Source organism: Trachypithecus francoisi, unplaced genomic scaffold (genome assembly GCF_009764315.1).
Source record: "Trachypithecus francoisi isolate TF-2019V2 unplaced genomic scaffold, Tfra_2.0 Lachesis_group1, whole genome shotgun sequence".
NCBI classification, from domain to species: Eukaryota; Metazoa; Chordata; class Mammalia; order Primates; family Cercopithecidae; genus Trachypithecus; species Trachypithecus francoisi.
The window spans coordinates 99,086,483-99,102,350 of NW_022681454.1; the positions used below are offsets into that span (position 1 = coordinate 99,086,483).

General features: G+C 38.2%; 1 protein-coding gene across 1 annotated transcript in view; it reads right to left on the reverse strand.

The window, feature by feature from the left end:
- MANBA (mannosidase beta) overlaps window positions 1–15,868 on the reverse strand; it is a 147,365-nt gene that overhangs the window by 19,590 nt on the left and 111,907 nt on the right. Inside the window, 2 exon segments of the mRNA XM_033214886.1 lie at window positions 6,633–6,797; window positions 14,414–14,632. Coding sequence (XP_033070777.1) covers window positions 6,633–6,797; window positions 14,414–14,632 — 384 coding nt within the window.

The window sequence follows — 15,868 nt, forward strand, 5'->3', positions numbered from 1 at the left end:
GCTGAGGCTTAAGTAGGTACACAAAGCCGCTGGGAAGCTCGAACTGGGTGGAGCTCACAGCACCTCAAGGAAACCTGCCTGTCTCTGTAGACTCCACCTCTGGGGCCAGGGCACAGCTAAACAACAAAAGGGGAAGCAGCAGAGGCCTGTGCAGATGCGAACGACTCTGTCTGACAGCTTTGAAGAGAGCAGTGGATCTCCCAACACAGAGGTTGAGATCTGAGAACGGACAGACTGCCTGCTCAAGTGGGTCCCTGACCCCTGCGTAGCCTAACTGGGAGACATCCCCCACTAGGGGCAGTCTGACACCCCACACCTCACAGGGTGGAGTACACCCCTGAGAGGAAGCTTCCAAAGGAAGAATCAGACAGGTACACTTGCTGTTCAGCAATATTCTATCTTCTGCAACCTCTGCTGCTGATACCCAGACAAACAGGGTCTGGAGTGGACCTCAAGGAATCTCCAACAGACCTACAACTGAGGGTCCTGACTATTAGAAGGAAAACTATCAAACAGGAAGAACACCTATACCAAAACCCCATCAGTACGTCACCATCATCAAAGACCAGAGGCAGATAAAACCACAAAGATGGGGAAGAAGCAGGGCAGAAAAGCTGGAAATTCAAAAAATAAGAGTGCATCTCCCCCTGCAAAGGAGTGTAGCTCATCGCCAGCAATGGATCAAAGCTGGCCAGAGAATGACTTTGATGAAATGAGAGAAGAAGGCTTCAGTCCATCAAACTTCTCAGAGCTAAAGGAGGAATTACGTACCCAGTGCAAAGAAACTAAAAATCTTGAAAAAAGAGTGGAAGAATTGATAGTTAGAATAATTAATGCAGAGAAGGTCATAAATGAAATGACAGAGATGAAAACCATGACACGAGAAATACGTGACAAATGCACAAGCTTCAGTAACCAACTTGATCAACTGGAAGAAAGAGTATCAGCGATTGAGGATCAAATGAATGAAATGAAGCGAGAAGAGAAACCAAAAGAAAAAAGAAGAAAAAGAAATGAACAAAGCCTGCAAGAAGTATGGGATTATGTAAAAAGACCAAATCTACGTCTGATTGGGGTGCCTGAAAGTGAGGGGGAAAATGGAACCAAGTTGAAAACACTCTTCAGGATATCATCCAGGAGAACTTCCCCAACCTAGTAGGGCAGGCCAACATTCAAATTCAGGAAATACAGAGAACACCACAAAGATACTCCTCCAGAAGAGCAACTCCAAGACACATAATTGCCAGATTCACCAAAGTTGAAATGAAGGAAAAAATCTTCAGGGCAGCCAGAGAGAAAGGTCGGGTTACCCACAAAGGGAAGCCCATCAGACTAACAGCAGACCTCTCGGCAGAAACTCTACAAGCCAGAAGAGAGTGGGGGCCAATATTCAACGTTCTTAAAGAAAAGAATTTTCAACCCAGAATTCCATATCCAGCCAAACTAAGTTTCATAAGTGAAGGAGAAATAAAATCCTTTACAGATAAGCAAATGCTTAGAGATTTTGTCACCACCAGGCCTGCCTTACAAGAGACCCTGAAGGAAGCCCTAAACATGGAAAGGAACAACTGGTACCAGCCATTGCAAAACATGCCAAAATGTAAAGACCATCGAGGCTAGGAAGAAACTGCATCAACTAACCAGCAAAATAACCAGTTAATATCATAATGGCAGGATCAAGTTCACACATAACAATATTAACATTAATGTTAATGGACTAAATGCTCCAATTAAAAGACACAGACTGGCAAACTGGATAAAGAGTCAAGACCCATCAGTCTGCTGTATTCAGGAGACCCATCTCACATGCAGAGACATACATAGGCTCAAAATAAAGGGATGGAGGAAGATCTACCAAGCAAATGAAGAACAAAAAAAAGCAGGGGTTGCAATACTAGTCTCTGATAAAATAGACTTTAAACCATCAAAGATCAAAAGAGACAAAGAAGGCCATTACATAATGTTAAAGGGATCAATTCTACAGGAAGAGCTAACTCTCCTAAATATATATGCACCCAATACAGGAGCACCCAGATTCATAAAGCAAGTCCTTAGAGACTTACAAAGAGACTTAGACTCCCATACAATAATAATGGGAGACTTCAACACTCCACTGTCAACATTAGACAGATCAACGAGACAGAAAGTTAACAAAGATATCCAGTGAACTCATCTCTGCACCAAGCGCACCTAATAGACATCTACAGAACTCTCCACCCCAAATCAACAGAATATACATTCTTCTCAGCACCACATCGCACTTATTCCAAAATTGACCACATAATTGGAAGTAAAGCACTCCTTAGCAAATGTACAAGAACAGAAATTATAACAAACTGTCTCTCAGACCACAGTGCAATCAAACTAGAACTCAGGACTAAGAAACTCAATCAAAACTGCTCAACTACGTGGAAACTGAACAACCTGCTCCTGAATGACTACTGGGTACATAACCAAATGAAGGCAGAAATAAAGATGTTCTTTGAAACCAACAAGAACAAAGATACAACATACCAGAATCTCTGGGACACATTTAAAGCAGTGTGTAGAGGGAAATTTATAGCACTAAATGCCCACAAGAGAAAGCTGGAAAGATCTAAAATGGACACTCTAACATCACAATTAAAAGAACTGGAGAAGCAAGAGCAAACACATTCAAAAGCTAACAGAAGGCAAGAAATAACTAAGATCAGAGCAGAACTGAAGGAGATAGAGACACAAAAAACCCTCCAAAAAATCAATGAATCCAGGAGTTGGTTTTTTGAAAAATCAACAAAATTGACAGACCACTAGCAAGACTAATAAAGAAGAAAAGAGAGAAGAATCAAATAGATGCAATAAAAAATGAAAAAGGGGATATCACCACCGACCCCACAGAAATACAAACTACCATCAGAGATACTATAAACACCTCTACACAAATCAACTAGAAAATCTAGAAGAAATGGATAATTTCCTGGACACTTACACTCTTCCAAGACTAAACCAGGAAGAAGTTGAATCCCTGAATAGACCAATAGCAGGCTCTGAAATTGAGGCAATAATTAATAGCCTACCAACCAAAAAAACTCCAGAACTAGATGGATTCACAGCTGAATTCTACCAGAGGTACAAGGAGGAGCTGGTACCATTCCTTCTGAAACTATTCCAATCAATAGAAAAAGAGGGAATCCTCCCTAACTCATTTTATGAGGCCAACATCATCCTGATACCAAAGCCTGGCAGAGACACAACAAAAAAAGAAAATTTTAGACCAATATCCCTGATGAACATCGATGCAAAAATCCTCAATAAAATACTGGCAAACCGGATTCAGCAGCACATCAAAAAGCTTATCCACCATGATCAAGTGGGCTTCATCCCTGGGATGCAAGGCTGGTTCAACACTCGCAAATCAATAAACATAATCCAGCATATAAACAGAACCAAAGACAAGAACCACATGATTATCTCAATAGATGCAGAAAAGGCTTTTGACAAAATTCAACAGCCCTTCATGCTAAAAACGCTCAATAAATTCGGTATTGATGGAACGTACCTCAAATAATAAGAGCTATTTATGACAAACCCACAGCCAATATCATACTGAATGGGCAAAAACTGGAAAAATTCCCTTTGAAAACTGGCACAAGACAGGGATGCCCTCTCTCACCACTCCTATTCAACATAGTGTTGGAAGTTCTGGCTAGGGCAATCAGGCAAGAGAAAGAAATCAAGGGTATCCAGTTAGGAAAAGAAGAAGTCAAATTGTCCCTGTTTGCAGATGACATGATTGTATATTTAGAAAACCCCATCGTCTCAGCCCAAAATCTCCTTATGCTGATAAGCAACTTCAGCAAAGTCTCAGGATACAAAATTAATGGGCAAAAATCACAAGCATTCTTATACACCAGTAACAGACAACAGAGAGCCAAATCAGGAATGAACTTCCATTCACAATTGCTTCAAAGAGAATAAAATACCTAGGAATCCAACTTACAAGGGATGTAAAGGACCTCTTCAAGGAGAACTACAAACCACTGCTCAGTGAAATCAAAGAGGACACTAACAAATGGAAGAACATACCATGCTCATAGATAGGAAGAATCAATATCGTGAAAATGGCCATACTGCCCAAGGTTATTTATAGATTCAATGCCATCCCCATCAAGCTACCAATGACTTTCTTCACAGAATTGGAAAAAACGGCTTTAAAGTTCATATGGAACCAAAAAAGAGCCTGCATTGCCAAGACAATCCTAAGTCATAAGAACAAAGCTGGAGGCATCACGCTACCTGACTTCAAACTATACTACAAGGCTACAGTAACCAAAACAGCATGGTACTGGTACCAAAACAGAGATATAGACCAATGGAACAGAACAGAGTCCTCAGAAATAATACCACACATCTACAGCCATCTGATCTTTGACAAACCTGAGAGAAACAAGAAATGGGGAAAGGATTCCCTATTTAATAAATGGTGCTGGGAAAATTGGCTAGCCATAAGTAGAAAGCTGAAACTGGATCCTTTCCTTACTCCTTATACGAAAATTAATTCAAGATGGATTAGAGACTTAAATGTTAGAGCTAATACCATAAAAACCCTAGAAGAAAACCTAGGTAGTACCATTCAGGACATAGGCATGGGCAAGGACTTCATGTCTAAAACACCAAAAGCAACGGCAGCAAAAGCCAAAATTGACAAATGGGATTTAATTAAACTAAAGAGCTTCTGCACAGCAAAAGAAACTACCATCAGAGTGAACAGGTAACCTACAGAATGGGAGAACATTTTTGCAATCTACTCATCTGACAAAGGGCTAATATCCAGAATCTACAAAGAACTCAAACAAATTTACAAGAAAAAAACAAACAACCCCATCAAAAAGTGGGCAAAGGATATGAACAGACATTTCTCAAAAGAAGACATTCATACAGCCAAGAGACACATGAAACAATGCTCATCATCACTGGCCATCAGAGAGATGCAAATCAAAACCACAATGAGATACCATCTCACACCAGTTAGAATGGCAATCATTCAAAAGTCAGGAAACAACAGGTGTTGGAGAGGATGTGGAGAAGTGTAAAAACTGTTGGTGGGATTGTAAACTAGTTCAACCATTATGGAAAACAGTATGGCGATTCCTCAAGGATCTAGAACTAGATGTACCATATGACCCAGCCATCCCACTACTGGGTATATACCCAAAGGATTATAAATCATGCTGCTATAAAGACACATGCACACGTATGTTTATTGCGGCACTATTCACAATAGCAAAGACTTGGAATCAACCCAAATGTCCATCTGTGACAGACTGGATTAAGAAAATGTGGCACATATACACCATGGAATATTATGCAGCCATAAAAAAGGATGAGTTTGCGTCCTTTGTAGGGACATGGATGCAGCTGGAAACCATCATTCTTAGCAAACATCACAAGAACAGAAAACCAAACACCACATGTTCTCACTCATAGGTGGGAACTGAACAATGACATCACTTGGACTCGGGAAGGGGAACATCACACATCGGGGCCTATCCTTGGGTGGGGGGAGGGATTGCATTGGGAGTTATACCTGATATAAATGACGAATTGATGGGTGCTGACGAGTTGATGGGTGCAGCACACCAACATGGCACAAGTATACATATGTAACAAACCTGCACGTTATGCACATGTACCCTAGAACTTAAAGTATAAAAAAAAAAAAAAAGAATTGCTTTATCCTGGATACAAATCTTTTATCAAATATATGAATTAAAACTACTGGTCCCCAATTTGTGGCTTGCCTTTTCTCTCTCTTAATGGTGTTTTTTATACTTAATGGTGTCCATAATTTCAGTGGAGTGTAAATTTATCAATATTTTCTTTTCTAGTTAGTGCTTTCTATGTTCTATATAAAAACTCTTACCTATCCCAAAATCATGAAGCTATTCCATGTTTTCTTGAAGCTTTATTGTAGTACCTTTCACATTTGAGTCTTCAGTCATTGATCAAATGAAATTTCTAAAATTTATTATTCATTTATTTTTTAGAGATGAGGTTCTTGATATTTTGTCCAGGCTAGTCTCAAACTCCTGGGCTCAATCAATCCTCCCACCTCAGCCTCCCAAGTAGTTGGGACTACAGGTGTGTGCCACCAAGCCCAACAATCAAATTAATTTGTATAGGGGGTCAAGTTCACTTCTTTTCCCATAAAGGCAACCACATGATACAGCACTGTTTATTGATAAATGATTCTTTTCATATTCAATTGTGGTGGCATCACAGCCATAAATCAGGTGTCCATATTATACAGGGATCTGTTTCTGGACTCTATTGTGTTCTGTTGTTCTATTTTTATCCTTGGGAAATGGCACTGCCTTAATTACTAAACCTTTAGAGCAATCTTGAAGTAGAGAATATTTTCATACACAATTTCTTTCAGCATTTTGTGAGCTGTTTTTGTAAGAGAGGCAAATGCCAAAAATGAACTATTTCATGTCCTATGTGTCATCATATATGTTCTTTGAAGAAAATAAATTCCTTAACCAGTAGAATGAAAACTTGAATAGTTTTCACCATATATGGCTTACAAAATCTACATAATCTCTTACATTAATTGCAGGAAACTGTTCAACTCTAGAATGAAAACGACTTACCTGAGTAAGGTAGATGGTATCTTTAAATGTGCGTAATGGATCTGTGCTTTTGGGGAGTTTGAAATGAAGTCCAGCCTGATAAAGCATTTGTTTGTTACCACCTTCGTGATGTTGTCGATGAAGTGAAAACTTGCTACTGAAAGACCAGTCCTCTGTAGATGAGACCTTTCGAATAAAGAATAAGAATTAGAAATCTGAGGGGCTGGGCGTGGTGGCTCAAGCCTATAATCCTAGCACTTTGGGAGGCTGAAACGGTTGGATCACGAGGTCAGGAGATCGAGACCATCCTGGCTAACATGGTGAAACCCCATCTCTACTAAAAAATACAAAAAACTAGCCGGGCGAGGTGGCGGGCGCCTGTAGTCCCAGCTACTCGGGAGGCTGAGGCAGGAGAATGGTGTGAACCCGGGAAGTGGAGCTTGCAGTGAGCTGAGATCCGGCCACTGCACTCCAGACTGGGCCACAGAGCGACACTCCGTCTCAAAAAAAAGAAAAAAAGAATTAGAAATCTGAAAGTTGGCAGCAAAACTACTTTTCTATAAGTTCCTAACAAATCTGGAAAGTTAGACAGAGCTCGAAAGTTAAAAGAGCTCGAAGTTTGTTCTGTGGCTCCAGTTTCATAAATGTTTTGCCATCCTACTTGTTGTCAGTGAAGGACTAGCCTTGCGGAAAGTGGAATCACAAAACCAGGGTTTGGTGCGTATATCCTCCCTTCCTCCAACTAAGAAAGTTATATTTTGGTGTTTCTCTTAAGACTCTTGTTTTATCAAAACATATTGCTGGTTTTTGAAACATTTACTATATGTATTTTAAAATATCATTTTATCTACTTAGGTAAATATTTTATCCAGTATTCATTTGTCAAAACTTAATAACAGAATGCAATTGACACTCTGTTAAAACTGTCACAATTCTTAAACAGGAATAAAACACCTATTACACTGTAATAGGAATATTATGAGAGTAAATGCTTTAGCACTTACACTGCTCACTTGTTTCTCAGTGATTACCAAATGAAACTGATACATATGTTTAATTTTTATATAGTTGAAGACACAAACCAAATAATGTTACTTCTCTCCCCTAAAAAAAATCAATCTTTCATTTTTTAAGCCAGGCCCAAATTATAGGATCTTTATTTTATCTGTTTTATCATAACGTACAGGATCTTTCTTTTATCATCAGCTCAAATTAAAAAACTCACATATGTTAGAGTATACCTTCTACAAAAACAGAGAAAAAAAGCAATAATTCTGGCTTCTAGGCCTATAATTTAATGCACTGTTAGCACTTAAGAAAGAAAGAAGACAATTGCTGGCTACATCTGAAAATACCCAGTTTTAATTCAAGTTACACAGACTTTGATAAAACATAGTCTGCCCCTCCACTCAAAAACTTGAAAATTTAAAAAGCTTAATCCCTGTTCATAAAGTATGACTTCTCATTCCCAGTAATTAAGCAACACATGGGCCCATTACTGTAAAAGGAAAAGGTTATTCCTCAGGAACTGATTCATGCCCAAATATAAGAAATGTACACTAGCCATATTAAATTTGGAAGTTTTTCCTAATTACAGATGTTTTTCCAAAACACCACCACCAGAATTAAAGAATGCCAACTACTCCTATTATGTATTTAAAAGAGAGATTCACATTTACAATCATCTCATACACATTCTAGATGCACATCCTTTATCAATAGTCTTCTTCCTATGCTTCCTCCTCTTAATTTATTTTATGTTTATTATCTTTAATTGACACAATAAGTGTACACATTTATGGTGTACCATGTTATAATCTGATACATGTATACAATGTATAAGGATCAAATCAGGGTAATAAGTAAATTCATCACCTCAAACATTTATCATTTCTTTGTGTTGGGAACTTTCAAAATTCTCTCTTCTAGCTATCTGAAAATACACAATAAATTATTATTAACTATAGTTACCCCAAAGTGCTATAGAACACTAGAACTTAATCTTCCCATCTAGCTATAATTTTCATTGGTTGGTTAATTTGGTTGGTTTAGAGGTTGGTTAATATAATTAGCGAACCTCTACTGCCCCTCCCCCACAACCCTTCCCATCCTCTAGTAATCACTATTCCACTCTACTTCTTTGAGCTCAACATTTTTAGCTTTCACATAGGCGTGTCCTTCCTCCTTTTCAAAGTCTGAAATACACCTTTGGGCCATGCAGCCTTCTTATTTGTAATAATTTAGGTCTATCCCATAATCAGTAAACCTGACCTTTAGTTATATGGGAAGCTTTCTACCTTCTTATAACTATGGTTTGAAAATCTTTCAAATTTCAGCTATAATAATATTACCAGAAAGAACTGGAAAGGGCCAGGCAAAGTTCTAATTACTTTAAGAATATTAACTTTAAAAAATATATATTAACTTATTTAATACTCATAAAAACCCGGCCAGGTGCAGTGGTTCACACCTGTAATCCCAGCACTTTGAGAGGCTAAGGTGGGAGGATCGCTTGAGCCCAGGAGTTCAAGACCAGACTGGACAACACAGTGAGACCCCATCTCTACAAAAATAAAAATAAAAAATTAGCCCGGTGTGGTGGCACACTCTGTAGTCCCAGCTACTTGGGAGGCTAAAGTGGGATGACTGCTTGAGCCCACGAGTTTGAGGCTGCAGTGAGCCATGATCATGCCACTGCACTCCAGCCTGGGTGACACAGCTAGACCCTCTCTCAAAACAAAAAACAAAACAAACTCTACGAGTAGGTACAATTATCATCCCATTTTACAGATGTGAAAACCAGGCACAGAAAGGCTGAATAACTTGTTCAGTATCCAAATCTAATGCAATCTAGCTCCAGTCCCTAGTTCATTAAACCCAGAAGGATCTGAAGAAAATGAAACTTTCATACAAATAACATGATTAAAATGGACTATACTAAAGGTAATAATAGTTTACATTTCATGGGCTCTCACTGTGTCAGGTACAGTGCTAAGTGCTTCAATGTATTAGTTAACGTAATCTTTACTCATGAACGCACGCACATATGCATATCTACATGCACACACACACACACACACACACACACACACGGTATTTACTAACCCCAATTTACAGATGAAGAAACTGAAATTCAGAAAGATTACATAATCTGTCCAAGATAATACAGATAATGAGTGGCAGCTGTCATATTCAATCCAGTTCTGTTTATTCCAAAGCCCAAACTTTTAATCACCGTGCAATATTGATAACCACATGTTGAAAATATTATATTTTATGAAAAATCAATGGATCCCAAATTAAAGAGATATGTGTTAATCAATTTGTTGAATACATGAAAAAGCTTCTAAATAAAAGAGCCAAAGTTTTATTTAGTTGTTCTATTGGTTTCTTTTATTTTCCCAATCACCTATTCAAATTCCCAACTAAGCAGTGTAGCTTAAAAAGAGATGAGTAAATCGAGATAACAAACGATTCATAATGAGCAGCACTTATCCTTAACTTTCTCTATTTTAAAATATAGTGTTTATTATCTCTGAACATCATCAGGCATTTCACAAAAACATGGGATAAAAATAATTCCATTATTTGAAGGAGGCCAGTAGAAATTATTACAGATTTAAGGAAAAGGTTTAGCAATTCCTAACACTAATCTTTCTAAAGTGTGGTGAAAAGAAAATCTATCAGCTCTGGAGACAGAGTCAGTCTGAACCCAGCTGCTTATTTCTGAGAGTGGGAAGGAAGGAATGAAGGAAGCAAGAATATTTACTGAATTATTGCTTGTGTACCAGGTACTCATTCTTTTATTAGACAATAATCGACCCACTCCACTTTGACTGAGGCCCAAGAGGAAATCAAAGCACTGCAGGGTGGGAGTTCTATCTGCGTCCTCTTACAGTAATTTGATTTCCTCCTGGGTCTCAAAGTGGAGTGGGCAGCTTATTGTCGAATTAAAGAACGAGTACGTGGTACACAGCAAGTATTCAGTAAATATTCTTGCTTCCTTCATTCCTTTCTTCCCACTCTCAACACTTGTTCCTGCCTGCATCCGGATACTGAACTTCATCCTCCTTCACTCTGAAACAATAGTATTCCCAAAAGATAATTAGCCCCACAATTTGGGAATAATTTAAAAAGGGGGTATGGAATTTCACAATGTATATATGTTTCAAAACATCATGTAGTACACAATAGATATATACAATTTTTTGTTAATTTTTAAATTTTAAAAAACCAAGGGTAGAGCTAAGGTTATGACATCATTAAAGTTAAAAGTACAGTATAACTTCAATGTGAATAAGCAAATATAGTTGTGTTCAGTTGATGAAATTTAAAAGATTTTGAAATTGTCTTAAAAGACTTTTTTTTTTGTGGTTACTTTACACAACTGATGTAGGGAGAGCAAAACCACACAATCATTTCAATAGACAAAGAAAAAGCACTTGAAAAAATGCAACATTCTTTCACGATATAAGCACTCAGCTAACTAGAAATAAAAGGGAACTTCCTTGACCTTATAAAGGACATCTACTAAAAACCTATTGTCAATATCACACTAAATAGTAAAAGACTGAAATGTCCCCCCTAAGAAAAAGAACAACTCAAGGATATCTTGTCTTCCCACCCATTTTCTACATTGTATGAAAAGTTCTAGCCAGGGAAATTAAGTAAGAAAATCAAATAAAAGGCTTCCAGATTGGAAAGGAAGAAGTAATATTATTAATACCTCTATTTATAGATGACATGATCTTATATATAGAAAATGCTAAAGAATATCCTCCAAAATATTATTAGAGCTAATAAATGAGATTGGCCACGTTGTAGCATTCAAGCTCAATATACAAAAATCATTTGTATTTTTATACATTAGCAATGAACAATCTAAAAATGAAATTAAGAAAATAATTTTATTTACAATAGCATCAAGAAGAATAAAACACTTAGGAATAAGTAAGCCAAAGAATTGTGAGACTGGTACACTGAAAACTACATTGTTGAAAGAAATTAAAGAAGACATCCCATGTTCTTATGTCAGAAGATTTAATATTACTAGATGGCAATACTCACAAACTGATCAACAGATTCAACATAATCCCTATCAAAATCCCAGCTAACTTTTCTGCAGAAATTGGCAAACAGATTCTAAGACTCATTTGGAAATGCAAGGCACCCAGGATAGTAAAAAAAAAAAAAAAAATTGAAAAAAAGAACAAAATTGATGGACTCACACTTCCTAATATCAAAACTTACTACAAAGCTATAGTAATCAAGACAGTGCACAGTGACATGAAATATGCCACTTGAACAGAATTGAGAATTCAGATAAACCCTAACTTTTATGGTCAATTGATTTTCAGGGCCAAAATAGTTTAATGGGGGAAAGGAATAGTGTTTTCAATATATGCTATTGGAACAACTGGCTATCCACATGCAAAAGAATGAACCTGAACTCCTACCTCCCACCACACATAAAATATAACTCAAAATGACCATAGACTTGAATGCAAGAGCTAAAACTATAAAATTCTTAGAAGACAACACAGAAATAAACCTTTGCCATTTGGGGCGAGGCAATGATTTCTTAGATGCAACACCAAAAAGAAGAGATTGGTAAGTAAAATGTCATCAGGCCGGGCGCGGTGGCTCAAGCCTGTAATCCCAGCACTTTGGGAGGCCGAGACAGGCGGATCACGAGGTCAGCAGATCGAGACCATCCTGGCTAACACGGTGAAACCCTGTCTCTACTAAAAAATACAAAAAACTAGCCGGGTGAGGTGGCGGGCGCCTGGAGTCCCAGCTACCCGGGAGGCTGAGGCAGGAGAATGGCGTGAACCCGGGAGGCGGAGCTTGCAGTGAGCTGAGATCCGGCCACTACACTCCAGCCTGGGCGACAGAGCGAGACTCCGTTTCAAAAAAAAAAAAAAGTAAAATGTCATCAAAATTTAAATTTTTTGTGCTGTAAGTGATACCATGAAAGTGAATAAAGTGACAACCCACAGACTGGGAGAAAATATTTGCAAATCAAATACCTGATAAAATCTCATAGCCAGAAAATATTTTTTAAAATTTCATAACTCAATAAAATAAAGACAAATAATTTTTAAATGACCAGGACGTGCATAGTGGCTCATGCCTATAAGCCCAGCACTTTGGGAGGCCAAGGTAGCCAATCACTTGAGCTCAGCAGTTCCAGACCAGCCTGGATGATTTGGTGAAACCCCGTCTCTACAAAAAATACAAAAATTAGCTTGATGTGTTGGCACATGCTTGTAGTCCCAGCTTCTTGGGGGGACTGAGGCAGGAGGATTGCTTCAGCCTGAGAGGTCAAATCTGCAGTGAGTCATGACCACTCCACTGCACACCAGCCTGGGCAACAAAGCAAGACCCTGTCTCGATTAAAAAAAAAAATGGCTAAAGGATTTGAATAGACATTTCTCAAAGGAAGACATACAAATGGCTAGTAAGCACATGAAAAAAATGCTCAACATGATTAGTCATCAATGATATGCAAATTTCCTGTAAATGTAAATTCCCAGGGAAATGTGAAGAAAAAAAGAAAATAGCAAGTGTTGGCAAGGATGTAGAGAAACTGGAACCCTAATACCTTGCTGGTAGAAATGCAAAATGGTGTAATCGCTACAGAAAACAATTTGACAGTTCCTTAGAATATTAAAGATAGAGCTACCATATGACCCAGTAATTCTGCTCCTAGATATACATTCAGTAGAACTGAAAACATATATTCACAAAACATGTACGCCAATGTTCCCAGCAACATTATTCACAATAGCCAAACAGAGGAAATAACACAAATGTCCATCAACTGATAAATAAACAAAAAATAGTATATCCATGCAACAGAATGTTATTCAGAAATAAAAAAAAAAGGAACATACTAATATATGGTCAACATGGATGAACCCTGAAAACACACCTAGTCAACGAACCAGTCTCAAAAGACTACATATTATATTATTCCAATTATATGAAATATAAACAGTAAGGAAAACTATAGACACAGAAATTAGATTGGTAGTGTCTAAGACTGGGGAGGAGGGATAGGGAAAAATAGGGAGTGGCTGCTAATGGGTTCAGGGTTTCTTTTGAGTGATAAAAAATGTCCTAAAATTAGATTGTGGTGCTGGCTGCACATCTCTGTGAATATACTGAAGACTATTAAATTGTACACATTAAATGGGTGCATTGTATGGCAAGTGAATTATATCTCAATAAAGCTATTTTAAGAAGAATACACACAATGCTGAAACTGAATCTTTAGGAACAGAGAGAGTGAAAATCCATACAGAAAATAAAACACACCGACACGATGAAAACGAGGGAGGAAGAGGAATTGAGGGAGGAAAAATGGAATAGGAGGAGAAAGAGGAGAGAAAAGGTAAGATGATAACATTAGACTAAGGTTTATTTATCACATTTACCCTCTTCCTGTAGTGAAATATCCAGTTCTGAATATCTGTATATGGTAAAACAGTTGCAGGATATGATTTACAAGTAAGAGTTACTGTAGCAAGTAAGAGTTATTTCCATGTGTGATAACAAGTCAGGCTTAAGCAACCACTGGGCCCCATTTAGTGCTTTCAGTGCTCCTGAAGGAACACAGTAAAAGTAATATAGAAAAGTAATCCCCAAAGGTTTAAAAAATTTATTTTCCTCCATCTTCTTCTCAAACTTTCATTTAAATAAGATATAGGTTTCATACGATTTTCTGAACCAGTGGTCAGAAGAAACACATGCCCACACTCTATCATTTTGAAACATTAGAAAATCAAAAGATGACTTACCTTTTCTAATGTACTGAAGGATGGCCAGGACTGATATCCATATTCAGATGCAAATCGAGCTTTTGGGAAAACTTTCCAGTTCCAGCAATCACTGATATAGTCATAAAAATGTACATCACCGAAATAATTGCTATTAGGGTTTTGAGAGACCCAGCCTTCTGCAACAGTTTCAGCCCCATTTGTAGGACTGGACGTAATGAAAGGACGACTCTTGTCTCCCTAAGTTCAGAAATAAAATGAATTCAAGGATAATATATTCATCCTGTAAAGTATGAATCATTTACTTCTTTAAAAATACTAACAAGTCCCAGAAATGCCAAGTAGCTGATCGAAAATTAATAGGACCACTTACCTTCCTCCCCATTCAACAACCACCAGCACCTCTCTGCTCTTTGCCAATCCTTTATACCTTTTCATAAGTAACACTTAGCTCATCCCTCACAGCAGCGGTTCTTAATCTTTTCAGTCATGTTTTGCCTCCACTCTCATCCATCACAGGTGGCGTACAGTCTAGTCCAGAGTTTCTCAACTTTGCCCCTATTGACATTTTGAGCTGGATACGTTTTTGTAGGGGTTGGCTGGGGGTGGGGATGTCTTATGCATAGTGGGATATTTAGTAGCATCCCTGACCTCTACCCAATAGATGTCAGTAGCTCTCCCCCAACCTTGAAAAATGTCTACAGGCACGACCAAATGTTCCACAGGGGGCAAAATCACCACCACTTGAGAACAAAAGGTCTAGCAGGTAAGAACAGAAGCTACTGAGTCAGATGGACCCGAACCTGACTTTAAATCTCAAATCTGAACCTTATTATTTTTGGACAGGTCTAAGCCTCGGTAGGTTTATCTGCAAAATGAGGATAATAACAGTACCTCCCTTACAGGTATTATAAATAGTAAATAACTCATATGTGAAAGTGATGGCTAGGTGTCAACAAATTCATGTTCTCATTTCTATAATATAAAGCCATCCCTAGGAAGTGGCTTCCTAGCCCATATGGGGCCATGTGCCGCATTCTCATCCTCTTCCCCCATTTGCAGGTGAGGGTGCAAGAGATGGTGCAGCTGGAATAAAGTGTCTACATCTCTGAAAGAGGAGCTGCCTATCAATCAGGAGTAGCCCTTTCATAGTGTCAGTGAGTAAGAAATAAACTTTTATTATGTAAACCACTGAAATACTGTGGCTTACCTGTTACAACATCTAGCATGTAAGTGCTTAACAGAGTGCCTAGCACACTGTGAGAACTCAAAATATAGTTATTATCATCTCAGTAGATGAGACTACTTCCTTTTTCACTGAGATTCATTCACTTAGCAAGTATTCGTCAAATCTATTGTGTCTCTGGCATTTTCTCCGCACTGCGGAGGGAGGGAGGGAGGAAGGGGGGGCGGAAAGAGAGAGAGAGAGAGAGAGAGAGAGAGAGAGAGAATCTATGACTCTGTCAAGTATTTATA